The following is a 19,823-nucleotide window of genomic DNA, read 5'->3' as shown; positions in this document are numbered from 1 at the left end:
TCCTCAGCGATTTCCTTCTCCTTAGCTTGCTCACTCTTCCTATCAACTGCGGCAACTAGGCATTGCCTCACCACTTGTTGGCTTCCTCTGACTACAGCTGCGCCCTGCTCGGTAGGAAATTTAACATTCACATGCAAGGTGGATGGAACAGCCCCCATTGCGTGAATCCACGGCCTTCCAAAAATCGTTGTATAAGAAGAAAACGAGCTTACCACAATAAACATTGCACCTACCTCCTTACCTTCCATATTCATGGGAAAGGAGATTTGCCCCTGAGGAATAACCATTTTGCCATCAAACCCAACCAAAGGTGTATCATACTTTGAGAGGTCCTCCCTTCTAAGCCCGAGCTCCTTAAACAGGTCGGGGTACATTACGTCAGCCCTACTCCCCTAATCTATTATCACCCTCTTTACTAGGAAACCACTTATTCGAGTCGTCACCACCAATGCATCATCATGCGGCTTAATCGTCCCTTCTAGATTGCTATCATCGAAAGCAAAAGGTCCCCGAGCAAATCTCATTTTCTTTTCGAGAGGTTGCTCGTCTAAGTATTTCTCTACAGGTGCGACAGTCAGCACCCCCTTCCCAGTCACTGCCAAATTCTTTGGCGCAACATGGATGACTTCAATCACTCCCAGCAACGGTGGGAGGGGATTTCCTCTCAATGAGGCACCTTGCCCAGCACCTCGGTTCCCAGAATCCGTCACGAACTCCTTCAAGTACCCTGCCTTCACCAGCTGCCCTAAATGATCTTTCAACACTGGGCACTGCTCGGTTGTATGCCCTTTATCTCTGTGATAGGTATAATACAAGTTCTGATTCCTCCGAGATGGGTCTCCCCCCATCTTGTTCGGCCATCTGAAGAACGATTCTTTCTTAATCCGATCTACGATCTTATGCATCAGCTCCTTGAATGCCACGTTCACTTCCCCCAATTGTGCCTCTGGTTCCTACATTCTCAAATCCTTCCGGGGTCTTGGCGGAAAAACACCCTGCCAAGGAAGATTTAATAGCGAGGCCTTACCCTTACCCTATAGCTGATCATCCTCGAGGCATTTATACTCTTTAATATGCCTCATGAGTTGCCTCATATCCTTGGGAGGCCTCTTCGTTAATGATTCCCGTAGTTCGGAGTCCTCAGGCAGCCCCATCTTAAAAGTGCTTACTGTAATCTTTTTGTTGCCCCTACCAATTTCATTGTAAAGCTCCCAATACCGACTAGCATAACCACGAAGGGTTTCACTAACCCTCATCTTCATAGACAGTAGTGCGTCCACCGGCTGTGGCACCTAGCTGCACATTACAAATCGAGCACCTAATTCCTGAATTAGCTCGGCAAAGCTGTGAATGGAGCCTTTTTGTAACCCATTAAACCATCTCAATGTCGTGGGGTCGAGACTTGAAGGAAATACCTTACACATCAACGCGTCATTGCATGTATGTAGAGACATCATGTGGATATAATGATAGATGTGCTCTACCGAGTTTGTTTTCCCATTATAGGAGTTAAATGGTGGCTGCATGAATTTGCTCGGCATTGGGGCTCGTTCAATATCGTCCAAGAATGGAGATTGAACGACTCTGCGCAAGACGCATCTCATAGCATCCGTAGTAGCATTGTGGGGCTATCGCCCCTCTAAGGAGTCTGATCCCTAGTCGACATACTCGCATGAACGCGAATGGTCCCGGTTTCGACGCGACTCTCGAGAATGGGAACGGTCCTTGCATCGATGTGACTATCAGGAATGGGAATGGTCCTAGTGTCGTCATGACTCTCGGGAGTGGGAACGATCCCTGCGTTGACGAGAATCGGACTAATTGGACTCCACCCTGCATCGATTTCCCCCACCACTAGCTCTTCTTTCTCATTCATCTCAGTCCTTTCTCTGATGCCCACCTCTCGCCTCTAACTCTAAATCTCTCAAGAGTCTGTGTAACCGCTCCAACTCCTTATCTCTCTCGTCAAATTGCTTGTGCCCCGAAGCACCTGATATATCAGTGCGTTTGATATGACCCCTTTCCAGGGCTAGGCTGTTCCTTTTCTCGTTCACGCTCCCTATCCTCATGCGTTTTAAGTCTCCTCTCTTGCCAAGTTGACCCCCGAGAAGACCCCACCGAATCACTTTCATCATGACTCCCTGAATGTCTATTAGACATTTTCCCAGGCGTGGGTCTCGGTTGAACCACAGCTTTGTAGGAGATTCCCACAGACGACGCCAATTGTGCGCACCCAAAACGAGACTAGCTGGCAGGCTCTACCTTGGGCTCACAATCTATTTGTAATGTGGGCTTTGGATTTCCTACTCTGGGTGATTCTTACTTAGAGGCCCAGCAGCAACTCTCAAACCTTTGTATTCTTTTCCCTTCACTCTTATGGCTCTATTGCTCTCAGTTCTAAGCTCCCCTCAGAACCTTTCAACAACCCCCACTCTTCCTTTAGCTTCTCATATATATAGTCAAACATTAGTGGAGGGATTATGATTGCTTTTAGAGTTAGTGCAATAGGAGGTCCAATATCGTTAACCGTAGGTGGGTACTTAGGTGGGAGTGGGATGTGGTGAGAGTGGCTTTAGAAATGGTTCCCACTTTAGTAAGTATGCTCCACAGTGGTAATTCTCGGTATTGCCGAGCAACCGAGAGACAATACAACCCAGCAATCACTTTCTTGTTAGGGAAGCAGATCACCGGATGGGATCTTGGAGGTGTAGTGTGGTACGAATTGATGAAGATCATTTGTTCAATGGGCTTAAAGGTGACTTGAGGCTTGGGCCTAGGGGCAATACAGGCCATATTGTCAGGTTCTAGCCCGAGGCCCAAATGTGTTCGGATATCACAAGGTCGTACAATTGTCATTAAAAATAACAGTCATGTGTTTAGATTTAATGGGAAAACATAACATAGAAAGTAGACTACCTAAGGAATGTATATAAATTTTACCCTATTATTATTAGTAAGGTACATACACTCACTTCATTTTCCATTCCAAGAGTATGGGAAAAGAAGAACTTATAAGCCAAACTAGGGCTGTTCACAGGTCGAGTTTGTGCCCAATCCGAAATCGACCCGACCACTTCAGGTCTCTAACATCTAAAATTGCCGCCGTCCCATAGCAGGAGTCGGTTCAGGCAAGTTAGTAATCGATTGGAGTCAGTTGGTCCTCGGTAAGATTCAGGGAAGAGGGATATGGCCGGATCTGACCAAAATTCGGAAAAGACCATGATTTCAGTATTATTAAATTTGGGCTATGGTTGACATTGCTATTAACAAGATTTGCTTTTTTTTTTTTTTTTTTTATAATCTTGCGTTTTGGACTAGTTGTGAATTACTACAACAAAAGATTTCAACTGAAAAGAAAAAAAACCAAAAAAAAACAAAAAAACAAAAGAAAAAATAATACTAAAGGATTATAAAAAATCAAAATAAAAAACTAAAGGGAAAAACAAAAAGAAAAATTAGCCAATTTGAATCTCAAAAAAGAGATGTTAAACTTGAATGCAAAAATTTAATTGGATAGTTTGCATCTCCAAGGACAAGAAAAAAAATTTAAATAAAATGTGATATTGCTCTGAATCAGTAAGGTGGATGATCTGGCTTCGGTGGGCTACTGAAGTGCTGGAAGGCCTACAAGAAACAAACAGTCGAAGAGGAGACCGGAGAACATCGGCCAAACCCTCTCCGATGAAGAAGTTAGTCTCGCAGAGAAAGGGAGTTCCAAGTATTTGGGAGTAATGTCTCAGAGAAATTCTTACCTTTGTCGGGTTCAGACCAGTCCTTTATATAGGGACCCTGGGGAGGGTTATTTGTCCAATAACCTCCCCAGGATTTGTGGAAGCCAACGAGTCCGGAGTTAACTTCCTCAACGGCTACTAAAATTGTAACCGTTAACGGAAGTTAACTTATTTGATGGATTCGTCGAGATAGTTGCGGGTTTAGTAACCGCTACAGAGAGTCAAAACTTCTAAGTGTTGCGTAGTTGTCCGTCTGGTGGACTGTTTGGTCATCCATGGACATCTGAAGGTCGTCCATGGATGACCTTCATCATGGATGACTCTATCGTCCATGGGAGACTTCACTGATCAAGGGTAGTATTATTGTCCATAAACACCTTTACTTTTTCTGGGGTGATTCCAGGTCGAACTTGCTCAATTGGATCTGGACGGCAGCCTTGGATGAACCAGAGTTAGACTAATTTTCTGCTCCCCTATCAGTTGCCCCTTTGTTCAAAGGGTCGTCCAGGATATTGTTGTGATTTTAATAAAATTTTGCTTTTTGTGAGCCACGTGTCGCAAGGCCGTTGGTTGGCCAGTCGTGTCGAATCCATTTCCCCAAGGAATCGTCGTGTGTCAATTGTTGAATGGCGAACGTCGCTTCAGTGACCTGGCTGCTGGGGCCTATAAATAGTACATTCTCATTCATGCCCTTTACTTTCCTCTCATTTTCCCCTCTACCATCTCGTCCAAGAGCCTCGTCTAGCCCTCGTCCTAGTCCTATCAGGTATTTCTTCTTTCTTTTTAGGTTTTCATCTTAAATATGTCTTCGTCTAGTAGTATAGAGAGGGAGATAGACGAGTATCAGGACGTTTCTTCTAGGAGTGAGGGTAGTGAGGATAGTGTAGATAGCTCGTCCTGTAGTGATTCCTCAGACGAGCATTACTCATCTGGGGTTCCTGGCATTCCCTTGCAGGAATTCCAGGAACTACAACGTAGGATGGCCTCTGGATCTGGGGCGAGCTCGTCCAGACAGCCATCTAGCCCTCTTCAAGACGAGGAAGAGGACAAGGAGGACGTAATTTATAGTTGTGCCCCAGAGGTAGCATCCACCTTAGACGCTGCCAAGTTAAAAACTCTTGTAGATAGATACCAAATTCCTAAAGAACTTAACCCTCGTCTACCCAAGGCTAGAGAATGGTGTTGTTCTCCTTCCTCTGGTTTAGGGGTATATACTTCTTACCTTTTAGCTGGCCTTAGGTTTCCTCTAAATTCCTTCTGTAGAGACCTCTTCCAAAGGTTGGGTATTGGACCTAACCAGCTCAACCCCAATGGTTGGAGGACAATAGTTGCCATGCAAGTGTTATGGCGTGAGGCATTGGAAGGGAACCATCCAATAACAGTGGACGAGTTCATTTACTGTTATAAGCCCTCGGAGATAAAGAAATCTGCTGGTTTTTACCAGTTCTCGTCCAGGGGCTCTTATTACAGTTTAATTAAGGGCTGTAGCTCGTCTAACCGGCTTTGGAAAAAAGAGTTTTTTATTATTTCTGGAAATTGAGCTGGGGACCCAGCTGATGTGGGTAATCCCCCCTTCCCACCTTTTACCAGCCCTCTAGGTCGTCTTCGTCTTGAGGATATGTTTTCTTTCCATTTTATTTCCTTTCTCCTTACTTTTTTTTCATCTTTCAGTCGTCTAACTCTTTTTCTTTGTTGATGCAGCTATTGCTCGTCCACGCTTGGACAAATTTTACCTGGACCAGATAGACGTGGTTCGTGCCTTCCCTGGGAGGACTTTCCACGATTTGGTTACTCTCAGTCGTCTAGCAGCTTGGGGACTTGGCCCAGTGCCTACTGCAGAGAATCTTAGCCACGAGGAGACTACTCATTGAAGTAAGTATTGTCCACTTCACTTCACTTACCTTTCTCTTTCCTTTTTTCTTTCTTTTTTTTTTTTAATTGGCTTTCCTCGTTGCAGGAATAACTACAATGAGGGAAAACAAGGAGAAGGCTGTGACTAGTGGGGACGAGAATGTTGTTGCACCTCCGTCTGTCCAAGTGGCTTCCATCCAGGCTGGGAAGAGGAAGTCTAAATCAATATCTAGTACTGTTGACTTGGACGACCTCCCAAGCCGTCGAGGCCCTAAGAAGCAAAAGCCTGCTAAGACTTCCCTTCCCAAGGTCCCCAAGTTTGTACCTCCAACAATGAACTTGGACGAGCCTTTGGTGGATGTGGAGCCCGTCCAAACAGTCCATCCCGTCCAGAGCGATCCTCCCCCTCCACCCAAGGTTTCACACAAGCCCAGCTCGTCGGAGACCTCTGATCGTCCTTCCAATCTAGTTCTGGACGAGGGTTATGCATGGAGGACGTTCAAAGGAATCGTCACTGATCGTGAAGTGAATGAGTGCTATAACATGTCAGTGAAGGAGTTTGAACGTTCTGGCATCCATGACCTTTTTAAGGTAAGTCTTTTTCTCGTCCTTGTGAAATTTCTTTTTTTTTTTTTTTTTAATTTTAATTTGAACAGGATGTCTAACTCCCTCTCGTCCATATGCAGGCTATGTCAAAATTTTATACAGCAACCTGCCAAGCCAAGGAGCTCGCTGCAGAGGCTAAGACGGCTAATGATAAAACCAAGGAGATGAACAATGAAGTTCTGCTAAAGAAGGGGGAGGTCCTTAGGTTGACCGAGGATTTTAATCGTCTACAAGGGAGTGAGACGAAGCTGAAGAACGAGGTGGAAGAGCTTAAGGCTGACAACTTAGAGAAGGATACCCGCATCGTCCATCTTGAAGGACAAGTTTCAGAGCTTACCTCGTCCTTGGAGAAAGCACGTGAAGAAGCTATTGCGGCCTTTAAGAAGTCTGATGAGTATAAGAATCGTCTAGACAGTCATTATGCAGCTGGCTATGAAGACTTCCGTGCTGATGCTAAAGAGGCATATCCTGATTTGGACTTCAACTCCTTCAAGCCTCCCCTTGCTACAGAGAGTTCCTTGTTGCAGACGAGTTCCGAGGACGTCAACATAATGGACAACGCTAATACTGAAGTCACTCAGGACGACCCCAAGGCTAGTTTGCCCAAATGATTTGCAATTTCCTTGAAAATTTGTTTTATTTTTATCTAGAAGTGCCCGTTGTTTTGGGCTTTGTTTCTTCTTTCTCTTTTTTTTTTTATTCCAGTTCATATAAGTACAATTGTCTCGTCCAAGATTGTGGACGAGTTTCATATACAGTTTCATTTTCACAACTTAAGGGGTTTTTGGACGTGGGTCGTCCACCCTTCTTTAAATTTCATGAAAAAATGAATACTTCTATTTTCATCTTCCATTGTGTTTGAACATATACATTTCCAGCTTTATGTATGAAATTTTTATTTTCATAAGCCATATCATTTAAGACTATGTGGTTCGTCCACACAGGAATTCAGTTCGCCTCGTCTTGAATATGGGGGTGAATTTTTTATTACATCACCAAGATAGAGTAAATTGATTCTTTTAAGCTTATGTATAGCTCGTCTATGAATGACTTCCTTTTTTATTGGATTTTTTCGTCATTCAAAATTATGGACGACCATTTTGTCGTCCTTGATGATTAGACTTCCCAACGATTTCTCGTCCAATGCAATGGATTGTTAAGCTAGTTGAGGTCTTTGCTCGTCCGTGTCTCGGACGGACACTTCTCGGATTTCATCTCGTCTTGAGCTTTAGACGAATATATCCTTAACTTAGGTTTCATCTCATCTTATGCTTTGGACGGATGGACCTTAGCTTCATTTTTAGCTTAGGTTTCATCTCGTCTCATGCTTTGGACGGATGTACCTTGTTTCATTTTTCCTTTGGAGGAAAGCTTATGGACGATGTATCCTTGCATCCAAGGATTTCGTCCATGCTTAGCTTTCTTTTTTGTGGATCAATCTGAATAAACATACAAAGTATTCCAATAATATACTTGAAAACACAATATATATATATATATTTGAAAATCCAAACTTATGTAAACATTCGTCCACAGACATGGCACACGCTCGTGAGCTAGTGCCTTATTGAATTAAAAATACAAACCAACTCGTCCATGAATAGCACAAAAGTGAAAACACTATTGTACTTTCTAGGGGATTATTAAAATACTTAAAACACATAATAGTAGTAAACACTTCTGCTCGTCCAGGTATCTCATCCAAGGACACTTCTGTCAAGAGTCAGCACTTATTGATGGTATTTCCTTAGGTGCTCAACATTCCAAGGGTGTTCCAGCCTCCGCCCATCCAAAGCTTCCAAATAATAGGATCCTTGCCTCTTGCAGTTGATAACCCTATAAGGTCCTTCCCAATTTGACCCAAGTTTCCTGTGGGCCGGGTTTCTTGTTGCCAAGGTAACCCTCTTCAGGACGAGATTCCCGATGTTGAAACGCCTAGGCTTCACCATGGCGTCATATTGCCTTGCCATGATATTTTTGTACCTCGCTGTCCTCTATTCTGCATCCATCCTGACCTCGTCCATAAGGTCAAGGTTAAGACGGAGCTGTTCTTCATTTTCTTCAGCTTGATACTTCCTCACCCTGTGGCTCGTCATGTGTACTTCTGCGGTATAACTGCCTCACTTCCATAGGCTAGTTTAAAAGGAGTTTCCCCTGTTGGAGTTCTCGCTGTCATTCTATAAGCCCATAAAACACCTGGTAACTCATCCGGCCATACTCCCTTTGCCCCTTCGAGCCGAGTCTTGATGATCTTCAACAAGAATCGGTTCGTTACTTCTGCCTGGCCATTGGCCTGTGGGTGGGAGGGTGAGGAATAATGGTTCTTCATTCCAAGCTGTTCACAAAATTCCCTGAAAGGTGTGTTGTCAAACTGTCGTCCATTGTCAGACACTAGTACTCTAGGTACCCCGAATCTGCATACAATGTTCTTCCAGACGAAGTTCTTGACATTCTGCTGCGTAATTTTTGCTAAGGGTTCAGTTTCCACCCATTTTGTGAAGTTATCTATTCCTACCACTAGAAACTTCATTTGCCGAGTTCCAGTCGGAAAGGGCCCTAAAATGTCCAGTCCCCATTGCGCGAAAGGCCAAGGGGCCATCATTGGCGTGAGATATTCTGCTGGCTGTCTAGGAATGTTGCTGAAGCGTTGACATTGATCACATACTTTGACATATGCTTTAGCATCAGCTTGGATGGTTGGCCAATAGAATCCGCTACGGATGACTTTATGGATGAGTGATCTGGCTCTCGAATGGTTTTCGCATGCTCCTTCGTGAACCTCCCTCAACATGTAGTTTGCCTCGTCTGGAGCCAAACATCTTAAGAGAGGCTGGGAAAAACCTCTTTTGTATAACACTTCATCCATAAGTACATACCTGGCTGATTTGACCCTGAGCTTCCTAGCTTCGTCCTTCTCTTCTGGAAGCCTTCCATCCTTCAAGTATGACACTATTGGGGTCATCCAATTTCCGTCACCCTCTATCTGCAGCATTTCTGGAAGGTCTATACTTGGCATGTAGTGTACTTCAGTAAGGTCGTCCAACGCTTCATTCGCAGATGCTTCCTTCGCCAGAATATCTGCTTCCATATTCTCTTCCCTTGGGATTTGAACAAAATCAGCTTTTTTGAATTTCTTTACAAGGCGTACTACCTTCCTTAGATATTTCTTCATTCTGTCTTCCTTGGTTTCGTATGTCCCATTTACTTGGCCTATGACCAATTGAGAGTCTCCCAAGACAAGTATTGAGTCGGCTTCTACAGACTTGGCCAACTCCAACCCCTTTAAAAGGGCTTCATACTCCACTTCATTGTTAGTAGTCTGGTATTGCAAACGGGCCTTGTACTTTAATTTGTCTCCTTCTGGCGACTGCAAAACAACTCCTATTCCTCCAGCATACAATGTAGACGACCCATCCACATGGATGACCCATTTGTTATTGTACTCTCCTTCCCCAAGATCTTCGTGACTCAGAGTGAACTCTGCGATGAAATCTGCTAGGGCTTGAGCTTTTATTGCATTTCTCGATTGGTACCGAATGTCGAATTCACTAAGTTCCACCGCCCATTGAATCAGCCGTCCTGCGGCTTCCAGCTTGTTCATTGCCTTCTTAAGCGAATGGTTCGTCATGACATTGATGACATGAACTTGGAAGTAATGTCTTAACTTCCTAGAAGTTGTTATCAGTGCAAAAGCCAATTTCTCTATAAGCAAATACCTTCCCTCTGCTCCTCTGAGTGCTCGACTAGTGTAGTACACCGGTTTTTGTACTTTCCCTTCTTCTCTGATTAAAGCTGAACTTACGGCGTGTGGGGACACTGCTAAGTATAGGTACAGTTCTTCTCCTTGCACGGACGGACTTAATAATGGGGCAGTAGTGAGATAGTCCTTCAGGTCTTGGAAGGCCCTTTGACATTCGTCCGTCCATTCAAATGCCTTCCTGAGGACTTTGAAGAAAGGTAAACATTTGTCTGTGGCTTTCGAAACAAATCTGTTCAAAGCAGCAACTCGTCCTGTGAGGGATTAAACTTCCTTGATACTCTTCGGTGGCTCCATGTCCAATATAGCTTGGATCTTGTCTGGATTCGCCTCAATTCCTCTTTTTGAAACCATGAACCCCAGAAACTTTCTCGACGATACTCCGAATGCACACTTACTTGGGTTCAACTTCATCTTATATCGCCGAAGTGTTTCAAAGGTTTCCTGTAGGTTGTCTAGATGGCTTCCCTCGTCTATGCTCTTCACAAGCATGTCGTCGACATAAACCTCCACATTCCATCCTATCTGTGGACGAAACATGTGATTTACCAACCTTTGATAAGTTGCCCCTGCGTTCTTCAAACCGAAAGGCATCACTTTGTAGCAAAACAAGTCTTGGCTGGTAATGAAGGAAGTTTTTTCCTTATCAACTTCATCCATCTTGATCTGATTATATCCTGAGAAGGCGTCCATGAAGCTCAGCAACTGATGGCCAGCCGTAGAGTCTACCAATTGATCAATGTGTGGCAAAGGATAACTATCCTTGGGACATGCCTTGTTCAAGTCAGTGAAATCTATGCACATTCTCCACTTTCCATTTGCTTTCTTCACCATCACCACATTGGCTAACCAATCTGGGTAATAGACTTCCTTAATAAACTGTGCCGTGGTCAGTTTCTGAACCTCTTCCTTGATCGTCTTATCCCGCTCGGGAGCGAATACTCTCTTCTTCTGACGAACAGGCTTAAAATAGGGGTACACATTCAATCGATGAGTGATCACACTTGGGTCGATTCCTGGCATGTCATCATGACTCCATGCAAAAGCGTCGATACTCTTTCTCAGGAACTGGATGAGGTCTTTTCTTGCCTTCTCCTTCATACCTGTTCCAATTCTAGTGAATTTCTCGGGATCATCTTCTTGCAAAAGAACATCTTCCAATACCTCTGTGGGCTCTGCAATAACCCTTCTTTCCTCGATGCTCATTGTCTGCACCTGTTCATCCAGAGCCATCATGGCTAAGTAGCATTCTCTAGCTGCCAACTGATCTCTTTGTGCTTGCCCTATCCCGTACTCCGTAGGGAATTTGACTGATAGATGGTAGGTAGATGTTATCGCCTTCCAACTGTTCAGAATTGGTCTTCCAATAATGGCATTGTATGAAGACGAACAGTCCACCACAAGGAAATTGACTTTCCTAGTTATCTGCTGCGGGTATGACCCTACTACTACTGGTAATGTAATGGTGCCTACGGGCTGTACCTTCATTCCTCTGAACCCTATCAGTGGTGAGCAAGCTGGACGAAGTTGATCCCGCCCAAGCCTCATCTGTTGGAAGGCGGGGTAGTACAATATGTCTGCTGAGCTTCCATTGTCAACTAACACTCTCCTGGTCGTATAATCTGCAACAAGCAAAGTAATGACAATCGCATCGTCATGCGGGTGATGGATCCTCTCTGCATCTTCGTCGGTGAAGGAAATGGCCGGCTCGTCCCTTAATCTCGTCCTTGGTGATCGTCTAGAGAGCTGGACGTTTTGCACCACTTTGAGATATGTCTTATTTGACTTGGAAGATTGCCCCATCGAGTTTCCTCCAACGATAATCCTTATCTCTCCTAGTGGGGGCTGGGACGATTCCTCCATTTTTCCTTTCAACTTCTCATCTCTATGATCCCTTCCAACGAAGTGCCTCAGCTTTCCTTGTCTAATAAGATTCTCAATCTGCTGCTTCAGGTCATAACATTCATCTGTGTCATGCCCATGGTCCCTGTGGAAGTGACAATATTTATTCTTATTGCGATTATTGGGATCTCCTTTCATCTTCTCTGGCCATTTTAGGGAAGGGTTGTCTTTGATTTGCATGAGCACCTGATCGAATGGAGCATTCAGGGGCGTATAGTTCTGGCTTCTTCCCAAAGGACCCGTCTTCCTGTTATCTCGTTCCTTCTTATCTTCCGTCCGTCCCTTCTTTGGATGAGGGCCTTGCTCTGAGTGGCGTGCTGGATGCGCTTCCATCCTTTCAGCTATTTTCCTCTTCTTGGCTATGATCGCATCTTCTGCATTCATGAAGTTCTGAGCCGAACGAACGAGCTCAGCCATAGTTTGAGGCTCCTTCTCATACAGCTTGTGGATAAATAAATCAGAATTAATCCCGTTGTAGAAGGCTGCCAGTAGAAGCTTGTCGTCCACCTCGTCCACACTAAGGGCTTCTCTGTTAAAGTGAGTGATGAATAACCGCAGGCTTTCGTTCTCCCCTTGCTCTATGGTCAGCAAGCTGGACGAAGAACGCTTGTGTCTTTGTCCCCCGATGAAGTTGTTAACAAAAAGTTTGCTTAACTCTTCGAAAGAACCTACAGACCTTGGAGGTATTTTGCTGAACCAAACTCGTGCCAGGCCTTTAAGGTTGGTAGGGAAGGCTCTACACATGATTTCATCAGGGACCTCTTGAAGGTGCGTAGTTGTCTTGAAAGTAGCAATGTGGTCAAACGGGTCACGCGTTTCGTCGTACGAATCCAGGGAAGGCAGTTTGAATTTTGATGGTAGAGGATGACCGTTGATGGAAGCCGTAAAGGGAGAGTCGGTTCTGTGGACCAAATCTTCTATAGGATTCATCCTCCTCATGTTCTCTTTCATTTCCTCCATGACTCTCTTCATTTGGTCCATTTCCTCTTTCAAGTGTGGTACCGTCCGTGAAGTGGTGCCTCTTAACTGACTTCCAATCTCAGGATTTTCTCTATCGCCGTGACCTTGTGTTTGTCCTTCACGTTCCTCACGTGTCTGTCTTCTCTGATTGATCTCCATTCTTAACTCTTGGTTTTGGCGAGTCAACTCCACCATTGCAGCCGCCATAAATTGCATATGTTGAACAGACGATGTCTGCATGACTGGTGCAGATTGGCGATCGCGTTGGGGATCACTTGAAGCGCCTCTCTTTCTTGACGGCCTGGGCTAGTAGCCCTCGACCTGGTCCTGACCATCCTAACCTTTTGTCGCAGAAAAGAAAGTTGCAAAACAATCTTTCCCACAGACGGCGCCAACTGATATCGCTCCGAATCAGTAAGGTGGATGATCTGGCTTCGGTGGGCTACTGAAGTGCTGGAAGGCCTACAAGAAACAAACAGTCAAAGAGGAGACCGGAGAACACCGGCCAAACCCTCTCCGATGAAGAAGTTAGTCTCGCAGAGAAAGGGAGTTCCAAGTATTTGGGAGTAATGTCTCAGAGAAATTCTTACCTTTGTCGGGTTCAGACCGGTCCTTTATATAGGGACCCTGGGGACGGTTATTTGTCCAATAACCTCCCCAGGATTTGTGGAAGCCAACAAGTCCGGAGTTAACTTCCTCAACGGCTACTAAAATTGTAACCGTTAATGGAAGTTAACTTATTTGATGGATTCGTCGAGATAGTTGCGGGTTTAGTAACCGCTACAGAGAGTCAAAACTTCTAAGTGTTGCATAGTCATCCGTCTGGTGGACTGTTTGGTCGTCCATGGACATCTGAAGGTCGTCCATGGACGACCTTCATCATGGACGACTCTATCGTCCATGGGAGACTTCACTGATCAAGGGTAGTATTATTGTCCATAAACACCTTTACTTTTTCTGGGGTGATTCCAAGTCGAACTTGCTCAATTGGATCTGGACGACAGCTTTGGACGAACCAGAGTTAGACTAATTTTCTGCTCCCTTATCAAAATGTATTATGATATAAAAATATTAATTTTATTAACATATAAATATAAAAAAATAAAAAAAAGGACCTGTTTTAACTATTCGTCTAAGCTCCCAAAATATTTAGGGCCAGCCTTACTCACCATTAATCATCACTGATGTCAGGTTGGCTAGTTTTCGAGTTCGGCTTGGACGGAGTGGGTCGGGTTATAGATTATGGTGGACAGCCCTAGGCCAAACTAATCAGAAATTTCACATTCTAGGTTAAAAAAAAAAAAAAAAAAGAGTTAGTTTAATTACCGTGCAGTCCACTACCATCACAATCGCCATTATAACAACAATATTATCTTTGAACAACCAATAATAAACTCCATATTTCCAGCTCGCACTGCGCAGCCCACAAATCTATAACACAAACACAAAAGCAACAATATACTTCTCTTCGAAACAAAAAGTAAATAAAAAACCCATTTCTTAAAATAATAATACTATACTACTTTTCAACAATTGTCTCTCATATTTTCTTTGTATACCAAACAGAGAGAGAGAGAGAGAGTTGTGTATGAAATGGGGGCTTACAGAGCAGATGATGATTACGATTACTTGTTTAAGGTGGTGCTGATCGGGGACTCCGGTGTCGGCAAATCGAACCTGTTGTCGAGGTTCACGAAGAACGAGTTTAGCCTTGAATCCAAGTCCACCATTGGGGTCGAGTTCGCCACCAGAAGTATTCGTGTCGATGAAAAGGTTGTCAAGGCTCAGATTTGGGACACTGCTGGCCAAGAAAGGTTCTCACCCATTTCATATTTCTCTCAATCTTACCTGATTTTACTTTCTTTGTTTTTAAGTTTGGATCTTTAAATTGCACTTGGTCTTCAATTTTGGGTTCTTCGTAGATCTTGAATTTTTTTTTGCTTTTGATTGTCATTTGTTACATGTGGTTATATGGGTTTTATGCGTGTTGTACTTTTCTTCTATTGAGATTTTGTTTGGTTGTGGAGAAAATTGAAGGGAAGAAAAGAAATGGCAATTGGGTTTGTTAGGAAAAAGAAAAATTTTTACTTAACTAAACTAAATACTTGTGCTGGACTTCGGATTTTCTATATGGAAACCGAAATGGAGCCTTTAGAAGACAAATGAGAAATTCATTAGGGTTTTTTTTTTTTTTTTTTTTTTAATTGGGAATTGAATATTTTATTTGTGATTGAAATAGGTTTTCAGTGCTATATTTGAGATTAGGGTTAAACTAGGTACAGCTTGTTAGGTGCAGTACATTTTGCTTCCCAACTAAATTCAAACACATAGCTTCATTGTGTTTAATTGTCCTTAGAAAAAGATAAGGTTGTTTGTGCTTCAGTTTTCAATGCTACCATTTGTTTGAATATAATTAGGGAACTTAATGTACTAGACCTAAAGAACTATACTTAAGCTTTGCCCCTTGAGATTATATGTAATTGGTGACTTTGTTGCATAGATTTAGATAAGGTTGTTTGTGCTTCATTGGTCAATTCAACCATGTGTTTGAATATAATTAGGTAACTTAATGTACTAGAGCTAAAGAACTATACTTAAGCTTTGCCCTTTGAGATTATATGTAATTGGTGGCACTGTTGCATAGATTTCTTTTTCATATCAGTTGAATGCATGATGATCTTTACAATGTAGTTAGTTGAATAGGCGTGCTTTGGTGGTGTTGCTGTTTTGCTTTCATGGATAAATGACACGTTTTTTAGATTTCTTAAGGAACGCTGCACAAAGGTGGTTTTGTGTCTGCAAATCACTAGGTGGTTGTTGTGAGCACATCTCTGTTTTAATATGTCATGCATTCTGTTGTTAGATCATCACCAATCATTCATTTCTGAACATTGCATTGTTGGTAATACTTTTAAACAGATCCTTTGAGTAAAAGAATCATGGGAAAAAAATACAGCCAAGGCTGAATGGGCATTTCCTCCCAGATAAAAAGTGAGGAGAGTAATATAAAAAGGATAATATATCAAGTCTTTAACATAATTATAAAGCAAATCCTAAATTATCTTATGATATAATAGTTGGCGCAGTTGAATACTTAAAGGGACTAACCTATCACCTAAGCTAAAATTAATGTCACTTTCTGGAAAATTGTCTATCTTGGGAATTGTATCAAACTATTTCCAACCAGTTAGTTATTAAACTATTAATGGCATGCAGCTCTAAATGAACTCATATTTGTAGTCCCCACCCCAACACCCCCCCCCCCCCCCAAACCCCCTTTTTTTTTTCTCTTTTTTCCCCTAATTAGCTTTGGCTGCATGTGCAACTTTAATTCAAAGACCTCTTTACGTTTCTTCAAACTAACTACTATCTGCTTCCCCCTTCCACCAAGATTCTTTGTAATGGTTAGAAATTTGATATTGGGAAAGTGCATCTTTTTTCTTTATGCCTCTTTATAGTTGTGCATCATGGTAAATATGATTTTGATTATGACTCTTCATACCAGTTAAGGTACTTCTTTTGTCCAAGACATTAGCAACATTGTTCAAATTCCAACCCATCACCACCTACACTCTTCTTTTCCCCTTTAATCTAATTAGCTCTCTTGCTTGGATTTATATGCTGTTAAAACCTACGTAGTCATTGTCCATTGTGACTAGCTTCAGAATGACTTGTACCACTATGAAACTTTTTTTTTTTCTTGTTCAGCACTTTATTATTATGTGACAATATTGCTGTGATGTATCCATGCTATGGTCTTCAAAATGAAAGAATAGGGGGATACAAAAATAGATAAAGGTAAGGAAGAGAAAAGTTCTCAAGTTAGTATAAATTTTCCTTCATCTGGAGAAAGTGTCCTTTTTTTAATAGTAATGCCTTTTTATGGGCTTGATGAAACCCTACAATCAAGTGGATATCATCTAAACCACAACCCAGCCAATATGGGAGCAAAACATTGCCCATAGTTCATTCTTGAAATCTGCATAACTTCAAAAGATAAGAAATACAGAATCTTCTATTAAAATGCTCCTAATACAACTTAAATCTAGCAGCAACATCTTCTTCCGAGTCCCACATCAACATGGTTGCATCATGCTATAATTAGTTGATTGGATCATAATGCTTCGTTATATTCAATCTTATTTCATGTTTTCTTTTCTATAGGTATCGTGCAATCACAAGTGCCTATTATCGAGGTGCTGTTGGTGCCTTACTAGTCTATGATGTTACCCGCCATGTTACATTTGAAAATGTGGAGAGATGGCTGAAGGAGCTTCGGGATCACACAGATGCCAACATTGTGATCATGCTTGTAGGAAACAAAGCAGACCTGCGGCACCTGCGAGCAGTTGCCACTGAAGATGCCAAAGCATTTGCTGAACGAGAGAACACCTTTTTCATGGAAACATCTGCCCTTGAGTCCATGAATGTTGAGAATGCCTTCACAGAAGTGTTGACCCAAATTTATCATGTTGTAAGCAGGAAGGCCCTGGAGGTTGGGGATGACCCAGCAGCCGTACCCAAAGGAGAAACAATCAATGTTGGAACCAAGGATGATGTATCAGCTGTGAAGAAAGTTGGATGTTGCTCTACTTGAGCATGGAGAGTTTAAAATACATTCTCTTTGAAATTCTATCCCATGTTCATATCTTTGTAGAGATCAGCAACTGAATGAAAAGTGATTTCTATAGAATATTTACAGTGTGAACTTGTCTACCTTAGCTGAAAATTTTAGGATCCAAAAGATATGTGCCTGTTCTTTTCTATGATTGAATTTAAAGTACCTGCGTCCCCACTTTACCCTTTTTGTATTACTAAAATTACTCAGCTGCTTCAGTTTTTTATCAAGTTTGATCGTTTTGGGCTATAAAAGTTCAAAGACTGGTGGTTGAATGGAAAGTGAAAATGATCATTTTTTCCTTTATTTTATGTCTTTTTAGACATGTATGTGTAAACGTTTGATTGCTGTTATTAGATTTTGACCCGGCTAATATGTTTGGTAGAGACCAAAAAAGTAGTGCATTGTCTCAACTGTCCATACTACGTATTTTTGTTAAGGTTTTTTAATTCATGATGATGGTGATGATGTTGTGACCTATTATAATTTATTGTGGACTGTCGGATTAGATTTTATCCTGGCAGACCCCCCAGAACCACTTGCAATTTGCTTCAAGCAGCCAGCAGAGGGTATACGGACAAAATTTGGGTCTTAGACAATTACCATTTCAACCTCATAGTCATAGAGACGTACAATTTTAGCTCTTCTCCCTCAAATTTTTCTCTAGTCAATGAGAGGGGATGATGTATTGATGTACCATCATGAACAAGTTAGAATTAGGCTCATGGTTCCATTCAATCGAGCGGAGAAGAAATTTTTGCTAGGTGGGGACGAGTTATAGGATACTGATATATTAGTCAAGACAAATCATGCTCCGCACGCACACACACATCTAATGGCAGAGTTAGTCATAATTCATAAATGTACTAGGGGTAAATTCCACTAACATACCCTGAGGTTTTGGTTAATGTCAACCAAGTCCAAGACTTTTCAAAACTAACCAATTTGGTCTCTAAAGCCAACTTAGTCCCTAAATAGTTAGTTATTTTTTCTCAACTGTTTTAGGAACTAAACTAGTTTTAGGGACTGAATTAGTTAATTTTGAAAAATCTTGGACCTAGTTGGCATTAGTCCAAACCTCAGGGGGTGTAAATGGAATTTACCCATGTATTAGATACAAAAATATCAACTTGTATATAATATACTACTTCATAGTGAAATTTTTGAAAATTTTTATTTTCAACATAGGTAAGTTATGAAATAAATAGACAATTTACAATGGAACCAATAAATTCTTTAAAATCATGAATGATCCAAAATTTTAGAAAATATAAGAATAAATTTTACAATAAAAAAGGTCAATGAATATTTTTTACTTTTTAGGGAGGCCAAACCTTTCAAAATTTTAGTAAGTATATATATTACATATATTTTTTTTTTTAAATTCAATGTAATATTTATTTGGTGTTTAAATGGAATTTTGATTTTGATTTTTGAATAAAATTTGAATATTCAACAATCACCTTATCATCGTTTATAAGAGACCGATGCTTGCAGATCAATTCAATTTCTTGCATTTTAAAAAACTTCATACAAATGCCTTTCAACAGTACGGGATGAAACCATGTATATTGGTATAAAAATAAACAATAAAAAACAGAGAAAGAAAGAAAGAAAGGAAAATCTTAAGTACATAATCAGTTATCAACAACTATAAATTTTTACAGAAGCTTTTTTGAATAAATTGATAAAGTACGTTTCATCAAAAACATCTGCACTGGAACAACCTCAACTGATTGGGATGATTCTATGATTGGTTGTTTAGATGTCTTAATAGGAATCATTTTCGATAATTCTATGCTTGGTTGTAAGATGTCTGGCTAGGAAATATTTCTCAAGCTGCATGAAATCAGGTTGTCTTTCGAGTTCTAAGCAACAGCAATGAAGAACATGGCACAAGAGGTTGTGATTGCTATAGAATGTTAATTTCAAGACTATCTTTGGGGAGGAGTATTTCCTGAATTGCTTCATATGGCTGAAATATGGAACTTGGGAACTCTGGTTCCAACTTTACGCCGACAACCGTATCCAAACTTCTCATTGAAAATAAAGAGGGTAAGGAATGTCACAATCCACTATCTTTTTCCCTGAAAATGATGAAAAAGATATTTATTCTCACAATTTTTATTGTACATCATCCATACACATCATTCATTTCACGTTTAAATGTATGAGAACATCAAGTGTGAATTATGAATGTTATTTGTATGATATGTACATCAATGAGTGAGAGAACAATTACCGATGGATGAAATGAGTTTGGGCTAGCTTTTTCTTTTTTTTTTTCTTTCATTAGCATATTTGCAAGCTTTTAACAAATAAGACAAATAAGCTATGCTTTTTGTTACATTTCTTTTTATTTTTGATACACTTTTTGTTACATTTCCAAAGCTTAAAA

The 19,823-nt window shown here is 41.5% G+C and overlaps 2 protein-coding genes across 2 annotated transcripts; one reads left to right on the top strand and one right to left on the bottom strand.

Moving 5' to 3' along the window:
- Nucleotides 1-392: 392 nt before the first annotated feature.
- Nucleotides 393-848, bottom strand: LOC126728232 (uncharacterized). The gene has a single exon (XM_050434094.1). The coding sequence runs from the start codon at nucleotides 846-848 to the stop codon at nucleotides 393-395; it is 456 nt and encodes a 151-aa protein (XP_050290051.1).
- Nucleotides 849-14,201: 13,353 nt separating this feature from the next.
- LOC126726070 (ras-related protein RABA1f) lies at nucleotides 14,202-17,731 on the top strand. The gene is made up of 2 exons (XM_050431192.1): nucleotides 14,202-14,621; nucleotides 16,972-17,731. The coding sequence occupies exons 1-2, from the start codon at nucleotides 14,401-14,403 to the stop codon at nucleotides 17,402-17,404; spliced, it is 654 nt and encodes a 217-aa protein (XP_050287149.1). The 5' UTR covers nucleotides 14,202-14,400; the 3' UTR covers nucleotides 17,405-17,731.
- The last annotated feature ends 2,092 nt before the right edge of the window (nucleotides 17,732-19,823 follow it).

The sequence above is a fragment of the Quercus robur genome, chromosome 5, assembly GCF_932294415.1.
Source record: "Quercus robur chromosome 5, dhQueRobu3.1, whole genome shotgun sequence".
Taxonomy (NCBI): Eukaryota; Viridiplantae; Streptophyta; class Magnoliopsida; order Fagales; family Fagaceae; genus Quercus; species Quercus robur.
The sequence above is the reverse complement of the archived record's forward strand: the minus strand, read 5'-3'. Positions and strand labels throughout refer to the sequence as shown.